Source organism: Doryrhamphus excisus, linkage group LG4, assembly GCF_037039965.1.
Source record: "Doryrhamphus excisus strain RoL-2023G ecotype Guam linkage group LG4, RoL_Dexc_Guam_v1.1, whole genome shotgun sequence".
Taxonomy (NCBI): Eukaryota; Metazoa; Chordata; class Actinopteri; order Syngnathiformes; family Syngnathidae; genus Doryrhamphus; species Doryrhamphus excisus.
Window position 1 is genome coordinate 14,698,326 of NC_136360.1, and position 15,241 is coordinate 14,713,566.

The window sequence follows — 15,241 nt, forward strand, 5'->3', positions numbered from 1 at the left end:
CCATGTACTTTTTACTTGTCATTGTCATACTAACCAAATACAAATGCTTCTTTATCCATGTACTTTTTACACTTCATCATCATACATAATAGGGTTGGGCAATGTATCGATATTTTAAAAATAACAATATTTATTTTCAGCACAACATCAAAAACAAGAATATCGTTCATATTCATATAGGCTGGATTTGATGCTGAGGTTTCAAGATGGCACAAGTGCAAGCTCGTCCCGTGTAGTTCCATGGGTTGTTTGCATTTTCATAAATCTTTGCATATTTGGCTTTGACTTTTGTCTCAACTCACTTTGTGGAAACAATATCCGGATATACAGTATATTGTATATCAATATTCAACCTAAATACTGTATATGCGGATAGGATATACATAAACACTAATACTCCTTCACCAATGTAGTTTTTACTCATCATCATCATCATTATTATCATCCATAAAGACAAGCGCTCCTAAACCATGTACCTTTTTATACTTAATTATCATTAGACTAAACAAAAATGCTCCTTTGTAAGAAAGGCATCTTGGGGAAAGTTAGCTTCCTCACCCACGTCAAGCGTGCGCCCTTCTTAGCTTTCCTCCGGGCGATGGGTGTCAAAGGGTACATGGGCATGGGGGGCAAAGCAGAGATGGAGATGGTGACTCGCCCCTCCACGCTGGACCACCGTCTTCTCTCATGGTCTGTAACAACAACAACAACAACATGATTTCCACAGATGTTAATCACAAAACACTACAAACATCTCTGCAATCAACTTTCAGCATCAATCAACAGCAATACACACCACTGTGTAAAAGCAGCTTTCACAACATGTCTTAAAATTGAGCTACAGACGATATTATATACGGTACTATACTATAAACTACATAAAAACAGGGATTCCCCATGTCTCAGCAAGGCAACAGAGTCAGCCAAGATGAGACAATGTCACAGGAAGTGATGTCATGGGTTGTGATCAATCAGGAGTGAGCCAGAGTATCAAACTTCCTTTTTCATTCAGAAGTCGGAAATTGCAGTATTCTGACGCTAGTGGGCCCGACACTCTCGTGTTGTTTCTGTAGGTTTTGTAGAAAGCAGTGAAATTTGAGGGTGAAAAATGCTAACATGCTAACATGCTAATGCTAAAATGCTAATATGTGATCATGCGTTTACATAAAACTGCGACAAGATTATATGTCCATTTATAGACATACACCCGATACGTCTAGTAAGCCAAACTTTTTTCACTAATAACTAAAGACAACAGTACTTAGTAGTTAATTTAAGAACTTTGTTGTTGTCCTGATCTACATGGGGGTTGCTATCCCGCCTGCTGTTGAAGACTACTGGGCAATGGAGACCAGGCTTGCAAGTTGCTAACCTCATGTCGTCTAAGAGGTTCAAGGTCCACTTCAACGACAACAATCAGATCCCTCGCACTGTTGATCAATTCTTCACAGGAAGACTACACTTGGGGCTCATGGTGTCCTTCTCACACCTGAACAAGAGGCCTGAGGTGCTACCAGTGCACAGTCTCCGTACTGGCCAGCACTATGTCTGCCTCCACCACCATAGCCATCTTTGAGGACAAATTGGTGCAGTACGCCAAGGAGAGGGACATAAGGTACAGAGGGACAGCCAAGGACAACAGAGTAAGGAAGCCTCCACTCAAGTCCATCAAGGAAATGGAGAAGGCTGCTCTATGGGGTACCTGCAGTTACATCACCAGTGACAATGGCATCCTGGCTCTAAGGTGGAAGGACAAGACTGTCACTCTGCTTTCAACAGACATGGGGGTGTCGCCCACGTCCTCAGTTCAACGGTACTGCAACGGTACAAAAGCTACAATTGTAACATGGGAGGGATTGGTAGTCCATCTCTACCGTACCCCCACCTGTTTGCATATTCAGTTGATGTCAGCCTTGCAAATGCCTGGGTCAGCTACCAGCAGGACTCCAAGGCTCTTGCTATGACTGGCTTGTCACTAAAGAACTTCAGGATTCAGGTGTTCAGGTTTGCCTGCACCCCGAGGTCGGCAATGTGTCGCCCCCAAAGGAGATCAGGATCTCTACAGATAACTACAGTACCTCTGTTGATGCCCCCAAGCCTGTACGGGGACACCGTAGCCACACCACAAGTGACCTTGTGCAGTTTGAGCCGAGGAACTGTATATGGTAACTTCTTTGATCTTGATTTGCACCCTAAACCTGAAACTTTTTTAAAAAGTGAAAAGAGAAAAAATGATATGAAATGATCTTCTTATAGCCCCCAATAACACTCAAGGATTCAATTGAATTTTTACATTTCTAAATATTTCAGTGAGTGCCCTGTAAAGGGTTAAGTTTGTCCAGCGAGGGCCACATTGTGAAAAACAAAACTTTGATTCCACTTTGATATTTTGGAAAAGCAACAGATGTAGACATGCTAAGAAGTTATAAACCTGTATATTTCAGGAAAAAGCTGCATCTCAGCTTTGTCATATAAAAGCCAATTATTAATATAATAATATATTACTTCAGTCTTTGCTCTTTCTTTTCCACTGTGGCTGTTTTTTTTCCGATTATCATGTAGCAGTAGAGCTAAATGTTTCATAAAAAATAACAGTATAATGAAAACACTAACATATATGCTGACACATAAACTCACACAAAAACCAAAAAATGTTAGTGTGAGAGGTCACACTTGCTCACATTTTGCATTTGCTGAACATTTGTGGGCAGAGTTTAAGAGCTAATATGCTAATAATAACGAAAACTAATAATCCAAAAATATACTTGCTGACTGTATTGTTTTAAACCATGGCCCAAAGTTCCCAAATTGATATACTTTTACATAACATTTGATGTAATTATCGTTACATCAGTTGCACATCAAATCGTTTACCACAAAGATATTTTCCCTACTTATTATGAATAAAAACTTATTTACGTCTGTGATTAAATGCAATTAATTGTGAGTTAACTATGGACAAAATGTGATTAATCTGATCAACAATTTTAATCGATTGACAGCCCTAATATATATCAATATACATATATACCAGTATATAAACTTTTGAAAAATACGATAAATTAGATTTTATGAAGTCGGCAGGCAGGGCACAATTTCCAAATCCCATTAGGTTACTAATTGACTTAATACTTGTTGTATCTTTATTTTTTCAAGAATATGTCAAATAAATCACCCAAAATGCTTTTTTAAGGAAAATTTTACTTTTTGGAATTTTGCACATTATCCTTATGTGAAACGAGAAAATACGTTTTTATGAGCGAGCTAACACTAGACGTCATGAGAGCTAAAACCCTAATAACAAACACCTAAAAAAAAATGCCAACAGTGTTCCATCTTCATAACAGACTTGTATATTAACCAAGCTACTGCCATATTGCTATTGTAGCACCTAAAACTATATTTATCTGGAGTTATCATCAATGTACTAATGTATTATCACAGCATCTATATCACACATAAAAAGCAGGAGCACTACATAGTCTTAATAGCTATTGTAACTCCCAATGACATGCATTGTTAGCTAGCTCATACTAACTCATTTTCTCTCTCTAATGCACAGAATATGGAAAGATGTGTTGATGTTTCACATAAGGATTGTGGATAATGGGCAAAAGTCCAAAAAAGTGCTTCATTTATAGTCCTAGTAAGAATGTAACAACACACTTGTCCACTAGGAGGCAGAGTGACACCAATAAACATACTGTACATAGAGTATTGTCCAGAAAAAAAAATGGACCAGTTAAATGTTGAACAATTATGAACAATGAACGAGGTGAGAGTCTCACCTCGGTGCAGGACCCACAGATTGGCTTCCCTATACAGCTCTTCTACACACGCTGGCCGCGTGGAGGGCCGGAAGACGTTCCTCTGCTTGTGCCAGGGAGCTCGGTAGTGCAACGTCAGCTTACTCTCCACATCCAGGTTGGACACGGCTGCAAGAAGGAGACCCAGATTAGACATTCAGGAGTTTTGGGCAAGCTGCTGGAAGCATATTATGGTCTGGATAAAAAGGGGGCCTATCCTGTAATTGTATGTGTTATCAAAGTTACAGAAGAGTTTGGGGACACCTTGTCATCAGATAGCATGAAAAAGTGTCTCAAAACTTTTGACTTGTAGTGTCTGTGTTTAAAATGTTGTAGTTGTGTTCTACATGACTAAAACAAGAAAAAAAGGTGGCATATTCTACATTTGCAATGACTCAGACAAAAAGTATCTCTAAAGCAGTGGTCTCAAACACACGTCCCGCGGGCCAAATGTGACCCGCAGGACACTAGTTTGAGGCCCCCGCCTTGATATGAAAGTTTAATGTTAGTGCGGCCCGCGCAAGTTTGATATGGATGCTGTATGGTATCATGTACCCAGAAAAAATTATTACGTTTGATAAATGTTCATGTTAAAGGTTAAATAACTGTTAATAGTTATCCTCCCTATCCGTGTGGAAGTGGTAAGTTTTTGGCTATTTATGTTTAAAGAAAATAACTTGAAGGCTACCGTTTAGGTCGCTAGCTCTCTAGTTTGCGAGTTAGCATGTGTCTCAAGACCCTGCAGTTGTGCAATATGTTGTAAATAAAAAAAGTACAAATGTGACTATAGTCATGTTTTGTCATGTCTACAGGGCTCTAATAATGCTTTGTTAATTTTAATCTGAAAAAAAATAATTTGTCTACCCACCAACTATATGTGGTTTCTTAAGTTTTGATTATTTGCCGTTTTATTATTATTATTATATTTATTTATTACTGATTGATTGATTCTTTATTCTTGATTTGTTTATTTATTTTTCATCTTATTTTGTGCAGAAAAATAAAAATTAAGATATTTGAGAACGTGGAATGTTTTATCAGAGCTTTTATTGTAGAAAATCAGAACCAAAGCACTGAAAAAGTTTGTAAAATGGTTAGAGTGCAGGCTTCACAGCTAGGAGACCAGAGTTCAATTCCATCCTCGGCCATCTCTGTGTGGAGTTTGCAAAGTGTGCATGCGTGGGTTTTCTTCGGATACTCCGGCTTCCTCCCACATTCCAAAAACATGCTAGGTTAATTGGCCACTCCCAATTGTCCATAGGTATGAATGTGAGTGTGAATGGTTGTTTGTCTATATGTGCCCTGTGATTGGCTGGCCACCAGTCCAGTCCTCTCGTGAGGAATGAATCAAGTTTACAGTGTTGTCAAGGAGGTCACAAACATACACTTGCAACTTTTAAGACTTATAGAACAGCACTAGTCCAAAGTTTGGCGACACCTTGTCATTGAAGGAGAAAAATGCAGATTTACCCTACACAAAAGGCCTCAGATTTTTGTGGGGGTTACACTGGCGAAAAAAATGAGTAATTGATATGTTTGTAAAATGTGTTTCTGACATGACATAGGGTGAACGAGATGTAAAGATACATAAGGTTCGAGGAAGGGACAGATAGAATGGGGCAGGGATCAGGCCACACAGGTGGAAGCGACGTGGAAGAGGGTCAGAGTGGGACATGATGCAAGACTATCCTGCTGAGATGTGAACTGCTGCCCCCCCCCCCCCCCCCCCCCCAAGACCGTTCATGTCTAGTGTTGAGCGCAAAAGAGCCTTTTGACAACAAGTAGGACAACAGACTGACCTCCATTTTCACTTTCCCCTGCGGCTAAAAATAAAAGGAAAAAAAATGGCAAATGTGTGAGACCTCAGACTTTTAGCTCAGTCAGTAACCAGCGTGTGAGAGCTTTTTGGGAAGTCACATGTTACATTTGGACTTGAATGGACTTTAACGCTTTAATGGCACAGCAGTGCTCAGCTGTTAGCACACAGGGAGGAAGCCAAAGAGAACACATTAGCCCTCCTCCTTTTCCTACCACCATCTTGCTCAAGATCGGGACAAACGTTGCACATGGCCTCGGTTGAGTAAAAAACTATTCCGGTGTACTCACACCAGTCTATTTTTATTGTTACTCATTTTCTATTAGATTTACTACCAAATCATTCATTATTTATATTCTATTCAGTCATCCATTTTCTATGCTGGTGGTATGCTCGAGCCTATCCCAGCTGACATTGGGCGAGAGGCAGCGTACACCCTGGACTGGTGGTCAGCCAATCACAGGGCACATATAGACAAACAACCATTCACACTAACAGCTAGGAGACTCGAGTTCGATTCCACCCTCGGCCATCTCTGTGTTCTCCCCGTGCATGCGTGGGTTTTCTCCGGGTACTCCGGTTTCCTCCCACATTCCAAAAACATGCTAGGTTAATTGGCGACTCCAAATTGTCCATAGGTATGAATGTGAGTGTGAATGATTGTTTGTCTATATGTGCTCTGTGATTGGCCCGCCTCTCACCCAAAGACAGCTGGGATAGGCTCCAGCACCCCCACGACCCACCATAAACGGCAGAAAATGAATGAACCCTTTATGTCACATTACTATCGTAATAAACTGATACACATTCGACAGTAGATTAGTCATAATTAAGAGAAAGCTAGCCCTCCATACAACTAATGTGTTAGTAAGGCACCGTACATTAACCTTGATCTCCCGGATTTGCGCTATGCTAATTTTGTCAAGGATCTCCATTTGGGAGATGATGCAAAATATAAGCTGTGCTGTTGTGGTATGTGCCAACTGAAATTGAAACTGATACCAGGACATTCATGAGTCAAATTGGTAATTGTAATGGTAATGTTAATGGCTTTGGATGAGCCAGATACTCGTTATAAATGAGTATCCGTTACGGATAATGCAGCTACGAGTATGGAACGAGTACATTTGAACGTGGCGCTTTTGAGAAAAATATAGACAACAAGGCTGCCTGATTATATCCCTTTTTGCCATGTTTGCATGAATCACCAACTTCACACAGCTCATTAAAAATAACTACAATAAAGAATAAAGTCTCAAGGATTGCATACACACACAGTACACATACAGCTGAATAATAAACAATACTTATAGCAACTTTTGGTCAATTTCAGATTCAAAATAATATAGGTATTACTGCGTGCATACAGAAAATAATTTGGGTTAAGATGCTGTCTGCAGGATAAAACTCCCTCTTAAATTTCTTTGTAGAAAGGCACTTAGTGAAAACAAGACAACACATCTGGCGGCGACGTTGACGTAGTATGTTGAGCACTCGATGTAGGATATCTTCCTGTTTCCCCAGAGTGCTTTGCTGCAGTGTTGTTGTAAATGGCGAATAAATTTCATCTTTAAAGCTCATGTAGTTGTTGGTTATTATACATTATTTGCGCCTTGTCTGTTGTTATCTACATATTACATTGTTGGGTGATGTTTTAGCACTTTCTTAAGACACCGTGAGTAAGAAGGTAGGTGGAATATTAACCCGCCTTGGACTTCAATCAAGCTGGAGCGGTCATCATTAGCGCTGATGTTGCGCTCCTTGTACGGGGGGCCACAAGGATCATGTTTAAGTAGGGCTTAATAGCCATCACAGGGACCATTGGAGCAACACAGTGTGAACTGCATTTAGCTACAATCTCTGCAAATGCCATGTTAATGCTAGTGTGCGCCATCGGTTCTCATGAAGGGCAGATACCATCCATTTATTCATTCATTTTCCACTGCTTATCCTCACGAGGGTCGCTGGGGTGCTGGAGCCTATCCCAGCTGTCTTTGGGCAAGAGGCAGGGTACACCCTGGACTGGTGGATAGCCAATCACAAGGCACATATAGACAAACAACCATTCACACTCACATTCATACCTATGGATAATTTGGAGTCGCCAATGAACCTAGCATGTTTTTGGAATGTGGGAATGTGTACCCGGAGAAAACCCACACATGCACGAGGAGAACATGCTCCACACAAAGATGGCCAAGAGTAGAATTGAACGCGGGTCTCCTTGCTGTGAGGCCTGCATGCTAACCACTCGTCTGCCGTGCAGCCCCAGATACCATCCAATTATTACCAATTATGGCCAATATTATCAGACATCCCTAGTTATAATGTATACTTTATTATATAACAATGTGTGAGGATAAGCGGTAGAAAATGAATGAATGAATAATTTATAGTGACCGATATCAATATAAAAATGTGATCTGTATCCCTTTACTGAAAGCCGATGTAGAGCATGTAATTAATACATAATTAATACTGCGCCGCTCATAAGTTTGAGGCATACGGGGCAACTCTTTACTCATCAAGCAGAGTAAACAACGGAGGTCACAAGAAACTTAGCAGCTCCGTAGGAATTGCGTGCATGTTAATATTCCACATAGCATTCTTACTTACGGTGTCTTAAAGAAAGTGCTAAAACATAATATGTATAATAATAATATGTGGATAATAACAGACGGGACACCACCAACCAATAATACAGAATAACCAACATCTAGCTCTAAACATGGACATTATGAGCCATTTACAACAACAGTACAGCAAAGCATGCTAGGAAACAGGAAGTGCTGTTGTAAAAACTATATACAGTACTACAGTATTGAGCGTATGTGGCAAGGCTGCGCTGAAAGTAAAGTAAGTACCATCTGAGAAGATCAAATACATTGTTTTTGGTGCCTAATTGTTTCCCAAGTATAAATGAGTGGCATTAACGAATAAATGAAGTAGTAATATTATAATCAGCTATAGTGCACAATCAAAAAAAGCCTGCCTCCCTGTCTTACTTATTTCCACCAGTCCTGTGAACCTTCTTGATGACAGACTATCATCTGCATCCTGACACCATCTACCAAACATCCTCCTCCTCAACTTTTGCGCCCGGATCTTCCCGATAACCTCGCTGCGGTGAGACCTTCCAGCAGCGCTGCGGGGCCACGAGGATCATGAAAGCCCGCAGATCGCCTCTGCCTTGTAATTTGTCCAGAGAGGAGCCTGGCAGATCCTCCTCACATACCAACAATTTAGCCTGGGAAATGTTGACAATCACGTGATGCAAACACAACAGTCACAGACATGAACAAGTCACGAGAGCGATGGACAGGCATGCTGGCGTCTGTGCTGTGGGCGACTGAAAAACAAAATAAGGAGCGAGTAGTAAATGACACGCCACCTCCAGCTTTGAGACAGCGTATGGAAACCATGTGCCTGGAACACAACGCCTCAGTCCTCCTCCTGAATGTCGCTCATGCCTTTCCAGCAGAATGACGTGCTCAGGCCCTACCAAGCACGCTGAACCACAGCTTAACAATACTGGAACATCTGCTCACACTGCTCCCTCACATCGCTACCGTGACCTAGCCTTATCCAAGGCGGGCCTTGTTTAGACCGCTATTCTGTTTATGTCTTCTACAGGACTACACGCATGAGAGAGGAGAGTATGACGATGTTGTCAGAGTAATACTGTCCATCTGTGGACTTTAGCATGTATCCGAATATTTTTAGGATGTATCATGATATAACGATATAAAATGTTATAACATTTTAATTGTGAAGCAAATTTATTGGAAACAAACTGGCTAACTTTTTTTAATGGGATGTCAGCCTTTGCACATATTGCTAGTAAATCTTCAACAAACTGTAACGCCTCTGCTTGTTATTAAGGAAGATGTAGTCACCCATGCAAAAGATGACACTCTTGTTTTGTTTACGCACACATGGAGCAAACGGCGCTCTTATTTTGACTTCCCTCAGAAGTCTAAAAGATTTGCCGGTGTTCATTCATGGATATTAAAGCTGCCAGTCAGCACAAAAATCAAGTAAAAATCATGATTTTTGAATTTTATTCATTAATTTTATTCCCAGTTTAGAAGCGACACCTCCTGAAATGTTCCAAACCCCGCCTTCACCTGCAGCTTTCATGTGGGAACAGGAGGTGGGCGTCATGACAAGCGTCTGCAATCTGATGCTGGGAACCAGCAATTAGGCACCGCTTCGCTTCCTGACGAGGAGCCGATGTGAAAAATGTCTCTGAATCAGCATGTACATGCTAGGTTAATTGGAGACTCCAAATTGTCCATAGGTATGAATGTGAGTGTGAATGGTTGTTTGTCTATATGTGCCCTGTGATTGGCTGGCCACCAGTCCAGGGTGTACCCCACCACTCCCCCAAAGACAGCTGGGATAAGCTCCAGCATGCCCTTAAGTGGATTAATGGATGGATGGAATAATACCCTTGAATACAGAGTCTCTATTTTATTGGTTTTGGTTATATTTGTGACTTTTATTTAAGTGTGAGACTAAGTCTCTCCGTGTGGCCTGGGAATTCTGGGAACGCCTCAGGATCCGCTTGGAAAAGCTGGAGGAAGTAAGTGGGGAGAGGGCTCCAGAGCCCTCTATTCGGTTCCCAAAACTGTGGAATGCCCGACCTCTGATATAACGCAAAACCAAAACCCCCCAAAATGTACAAGAGTAAAGTCAAACTATTAAAGGGAAAAAGTTGCATTTTAATGAGATAAAGTCGTAATATTACAAGAAAAAAGTAATTTTAATCGCATAAAGTTGAAAGAAGTAATGATATTTAAAAAATTCAAAATTGGATAAAACAAAATAAAAAACAAAGCGTCTGTCTCTGGTGCCAGCACCAGACAGCCTGGCAAACGGAACGAGGGATGGGAATGCAAGCGAGGGACAAAAATGCAGAGTGTGGTTTTGCAGAGACACAATGAGGAGCAGAGTGAGGCTTGGCCATTGCCGTGGCCATGCGTCTATAAATGAAACATGCGGTCAGGCTGAGGTCGCCCCCGCCGTCCTGCAAATACCCCCGCTTGGTGGAAAAATGTCAGGACTGACAGGAAGGAAAAAAGACTCCACCGTGACAGGAGCCAACATGAATATGGTATGGATTTGTTGGGGGATGATTCCGATATTGTAAATATATCGGTCAATCACATTTTTACATTTTTCAATTAAGAAAGGATTACATACTGCTTTTGATAGCTTAAATCGGGGGTCGGCAACCCCACTCTAGTGGCTCCCTGGAGCTTTTTGAAAAATGTTTGAAAATAGAAAAAGATGGGGGGGGGGGAAATATATTTTTTGTTTTAATATAGTTCCTGTAGGAGGACAAACATAACACAAACATTCTTAACATTTTCCAATGTTGTAAAAATATTTAATAATAATATTTGAAAGAATATTCATTATTAATATAATTAAAAATATTTTTTAATATTTTTAAAAAAATATTATATGAGTAAATATAAAATTTCAACATTTCTGTCAAGAAAGATTTGCGTCATTGCCAGCGACACACGTTTCTATCAGCAGGGCGGGATGCCAGGCAGGTGGCTGTTGTAAACAAACCAGCAGCTGTGTGATGGGCCATGGATCCCAAAGGAAAGAAGAGAAAAACAGAGGATTAAACGTTTCTTGGACCCAATCATTTGCATTCATTGCATTCATCTTACATGCCCGATGTTGAGAAGCTGACCAGTCATGTCCGAAAACAGAAGTCACATTAAACGGGTAAGAAAACAATCCTGTCATAGGCACATATTTAGTAATAAAGTGGCTGTTTTTATGAAGTGATTCTTCGTTTTCGTCAGTATATATTTGGAATGACACTTAGGGATATTATTGTGTTTTGTTTCTCGGGCACAGGCATTTGCCTTGGACAGCTATGTAGGGGGAACTTGCATGACCTTTGAACCAGGAAGTTCGTCCGGTGTGAAATGCCTTGGCGCGGGAATGTTAAAATAGAGTTAGTTAGGGCTAATATAGCTAATATAGATACATACGTACAGCATGTGTTGCCTTCATTATAAGGCTTATATAAGGCTTTGAATTTTTGCGGGTCCAGACATATTGTTTTTTTGGTCCAATATGGCTCTTTCAACATTTTAGATTGCCGACCCTTAGCTTAAATATATGTCCCGACACAAATATATAAGTTGAAGGGGGAACATTTTACTACCATATTTTCCACACTTTTTTTTTTTTTTTACAATTTAGCCCATCACACACAATCCTTACATGAGACATAAACACACGTCTCTCTTTTCTGATATAAATCCAGATAGAGTAACCGCAAACAAAGTGACATCTCGCCACACCAAACCGGCTAGCTACTAGCCAGCTAGCGACTAGCTTCACCACACATGCGCTCACACTACAAATCAAGAAGTCAACAAGTCGCATCAGTCCAAAAACTGTGTGAGAGAGTAAAAAAAATTTAAAAACATACAGTCCCTCGCTAACATGGCGGTTCGAACATCGCATCCCCACTAAAATGGTTTTCCACAAAGTAATTAATTTACAAATTATGTCTTTTTCGTGGTTGAATATGGTCATTATTAGCAAAAAAAATGCATATTTAAGCAAACTGTAGTACTTATTCTTGGCCCAAATTCAGCTTTTCAAGCTGATGAAATGGCTAAATGGTGGTGGCATACTTGCCTGTTTTTTTCGCAGGAATGGAAATACATAATTTGAGCATGGATACTCATCCCTTCCCTGCAGGAAAATGCTGAAGACCTTGCAAATGTTTTTTTTCATATTTTGCAACATAGCAGGTGTCCATCTTTCCAGCAAGGGCCATTAAGTGAACATATTAGTAATTTTAAAAACGTATTTAAAAAATATATACTTTGCAAAGATTTTAATTTTCTATTTAAAGAATCTTCCATAATTTTTTTTGTGATGTGACTTTATTTTAATATAATAAATAATTGTATAATAGATTTATCAATCTAATAACATGTATATTTGACAATAATTTACCTCACAACATTAACAGTTTCTTCTTGTAATTTAAAAAAAAAACTTTATTCTTATTTTTTCCAAAATGACAGCTTTAGTTTGTTTAGTTTGTTTCTGATAATATTAGGACTTAAAGAAAACAGTTTTTGATAATATTATATATTATATTATTAGAAGTTTATTCTTATAAAACCGTCTATTTTCTTTTCAGAATATGACTTTTTTCTCATAATATTTTGCCTTTATTCTTGTAAAATTGCTGATTTTTTTCAGTTTTCTTGTTGAATTATATTTTTAGAATGTTTTTTTAAGAGAAAAAGAAGACAAAAAATGGAACTTAGCTATTGGGCATCAGCAGGAAGTTAAGAGTAACTTGGAAAGAAAGTGAAAAAATTATCAGTTGATTGGTGTGGAATATCATGTTGTGATTCTTCCATGACTATTTCAACTCTCCCACTCCAAGCCTTATCTGTTGCCGCATGCCGTGAGGCAGTTTTGGACAGGAAGCAGAAATCGTCACCTCGCTTTAATCTTTGACATGTTCTGGACTTTCTCTCGTCTGAGCGAGACGGCTCACGTGCAGTGAAAGGCTCGCTACGTCCCCGAGGAGCTACCTAAGGGAAATAACGGAAACGGTCCTGCAGAGGAGAAATGAGCCTGCGGGGCTCTGTGGTCTTACACTGTGCTTTCATTTGTGGTTTGGTTAAAATGTAAAAAAAATAAAATAAAAAAATATATATATTTAAGATACTTTCGTGTGGTTGTCTTACAATTCATGCTGGTAAGTTTCTCATTAAACCAAAAGCTGTAACAGGAAAGAATATATGCACTCAGTACAGACTTGATTGGACAGCTTTAAATCACATGACTTGATTATGTGGCATCATTTTATATTTTTACCATTTTACCAAAAGTTTGTAAAACATACTTATAAAGAGCTTTTGTGACGTCTTACTGAATAATCCAAACCACAATATCATCTGCTGGGTTAAATACATAGCTTGTTGTTATATTCTGCTATATGAACCATCTTAGATGTTATCATAAGCTTGTTAAATATACTTTCACAGAGATTTTGTTACACATTATGTAACCTAACTAAAATATTCCAAACCTACATGCTGCCTGCTGAGTTAAATAGTAGACAACAATAGTAGACATAACTTGAATATCACAAGCCAAAATGCCATCTGCTGGTTTGAGGACAGTTCTACTGTATATTTCCATTTTGGCTATCTAAGCTATCACAAAAGGCTTGTAAAATATTTTTGGAAAATTCTTACGCGACATAACTCAAATATTCCAAACCAAAATGTCATCTGCGGACATTTGGGGTTGTTTGTGCTCAGTTAGGGAAACTCGACTGTGGTTGGTCAAATTTGGAACCTCCTCGGTCTGTACAGCTTTGACTCAAACCGAGAACAAGATGTAGGAATGTACCTCTGGTGCTCTAAAAAGAGCAAAAAGATTAAAAAAAACAAACAAACACAAAAGGCAGTGAAAAACATCGCAGATCACACAGCCTGGAGGTCAACTTGATAGATACAAGAAACTGTAAGCCTTCACACTGGGCAGGATGCACTAATTTTAGAATATAACGAAGAAACAAATGGAGAAAAAAAATGAATCTAACAGGATAAAGTCACAATTTTACAAGAATAAAGTTAAAAAAATATATTGTTGTAACATTATGGTGACACATACAAAACATTTTTCAAGTTATAAAGTATAAAGTAAAGATATTATGGGAATAAAGTCATAATTATGAGAACAACATTTACAAAGAAAGTTACAGGAATGGAGAAAAAACAGCTGTAATTTTTAAAAAATTAAGTCAAAATATTAACAAAAAATAAGTCCTGTCATATTATTAGAAGAAACAAACAAAACCAATCTGTATGGTTTTTGGAAATTATGTGCAGAAAAGTCAATGTTCAGAGAATAAAGTCAAAATATAACCATAATTATAAAATATAAAATACATTTTAAAATGAATTTAAAAATCATACAATTTAAATATGAAAAAAAACATATTAACTAGAAGAACATTTATAACAAGAGAGTTGGAAAGGTTGGAAGATTTAAAATAAACAGTGTAATGTTAAGAGAATAAAGTCAAAATATTAAAAGTAAAAAGTCTTATTCTAACAAGAAAAACTAGAAGATAAAATTAGGAAAAATAATGGAATTTTTGTCACACAAAGAAGAAACATTCAATAAAAAGGCATATTTTCAGTCATAATATTATGAGAAACAAAAAATGTAAAAAAAGTTACAAAAATAAATTCTAGATATTATGGGAATACAGTCGTCCCTTGTATAGCATTAACAGGATTCAGTGTTATTAAATTGAATGTTTTGTTTGTTTATGACTTTCTAAATACATTTGTTTTAATTATTAGAGCCCTTTAGACATTAAACAATACACCTATAGTCACCTTATGCTGCAGGGACTCAAGACACCCGCTAACTAGCAAGCTAACCAGAATACTTCATATCACTTTTCACATTTCAACATTCATTCATTCATTCATTTTCTACTGCTTATCCTCATGAGGGTTGCAGGGGTGCTGGAGCCTATTCCAGCTGTCTTCGGGCGAGAGGCGGTGTACACCCTGGACTGGTGATCAGCCAATCACAG

The 15,241-nt window shown here is 38.7% G+C and overlaps 1 protein-coding gene across 2 annotated transcripts in view; it reads right to left on the reverse strand.

Annotated features, from left to right (window-relative positions):
- The window catches only part of nhsa (Nance-Horan syndrome a (congenital cataracts and dental anomalies)), a 61,582-nt gene that overhangs the window by 16,628 nt on the left and 29,713 nt on the right, over positions 1-15,241 (reverse strand). For both annotated transcript variants that reach the window (XM_058073340.2, XM_058073337.2), the window contains exons 2-3: positions 3,789-3,935; positions 559-692 (exon numbers count right to left, since the gene is read on the reverse strand). In XM_058073340.2, coding sequence (XP_057929323.2) covers positions 559-692; positions 3,789-3,935 — 281 coding nt within the window. The remainder of the gene's footprint in view (positions 1-558; positions 693-3,788; positions 3,936-15,241) is intronic.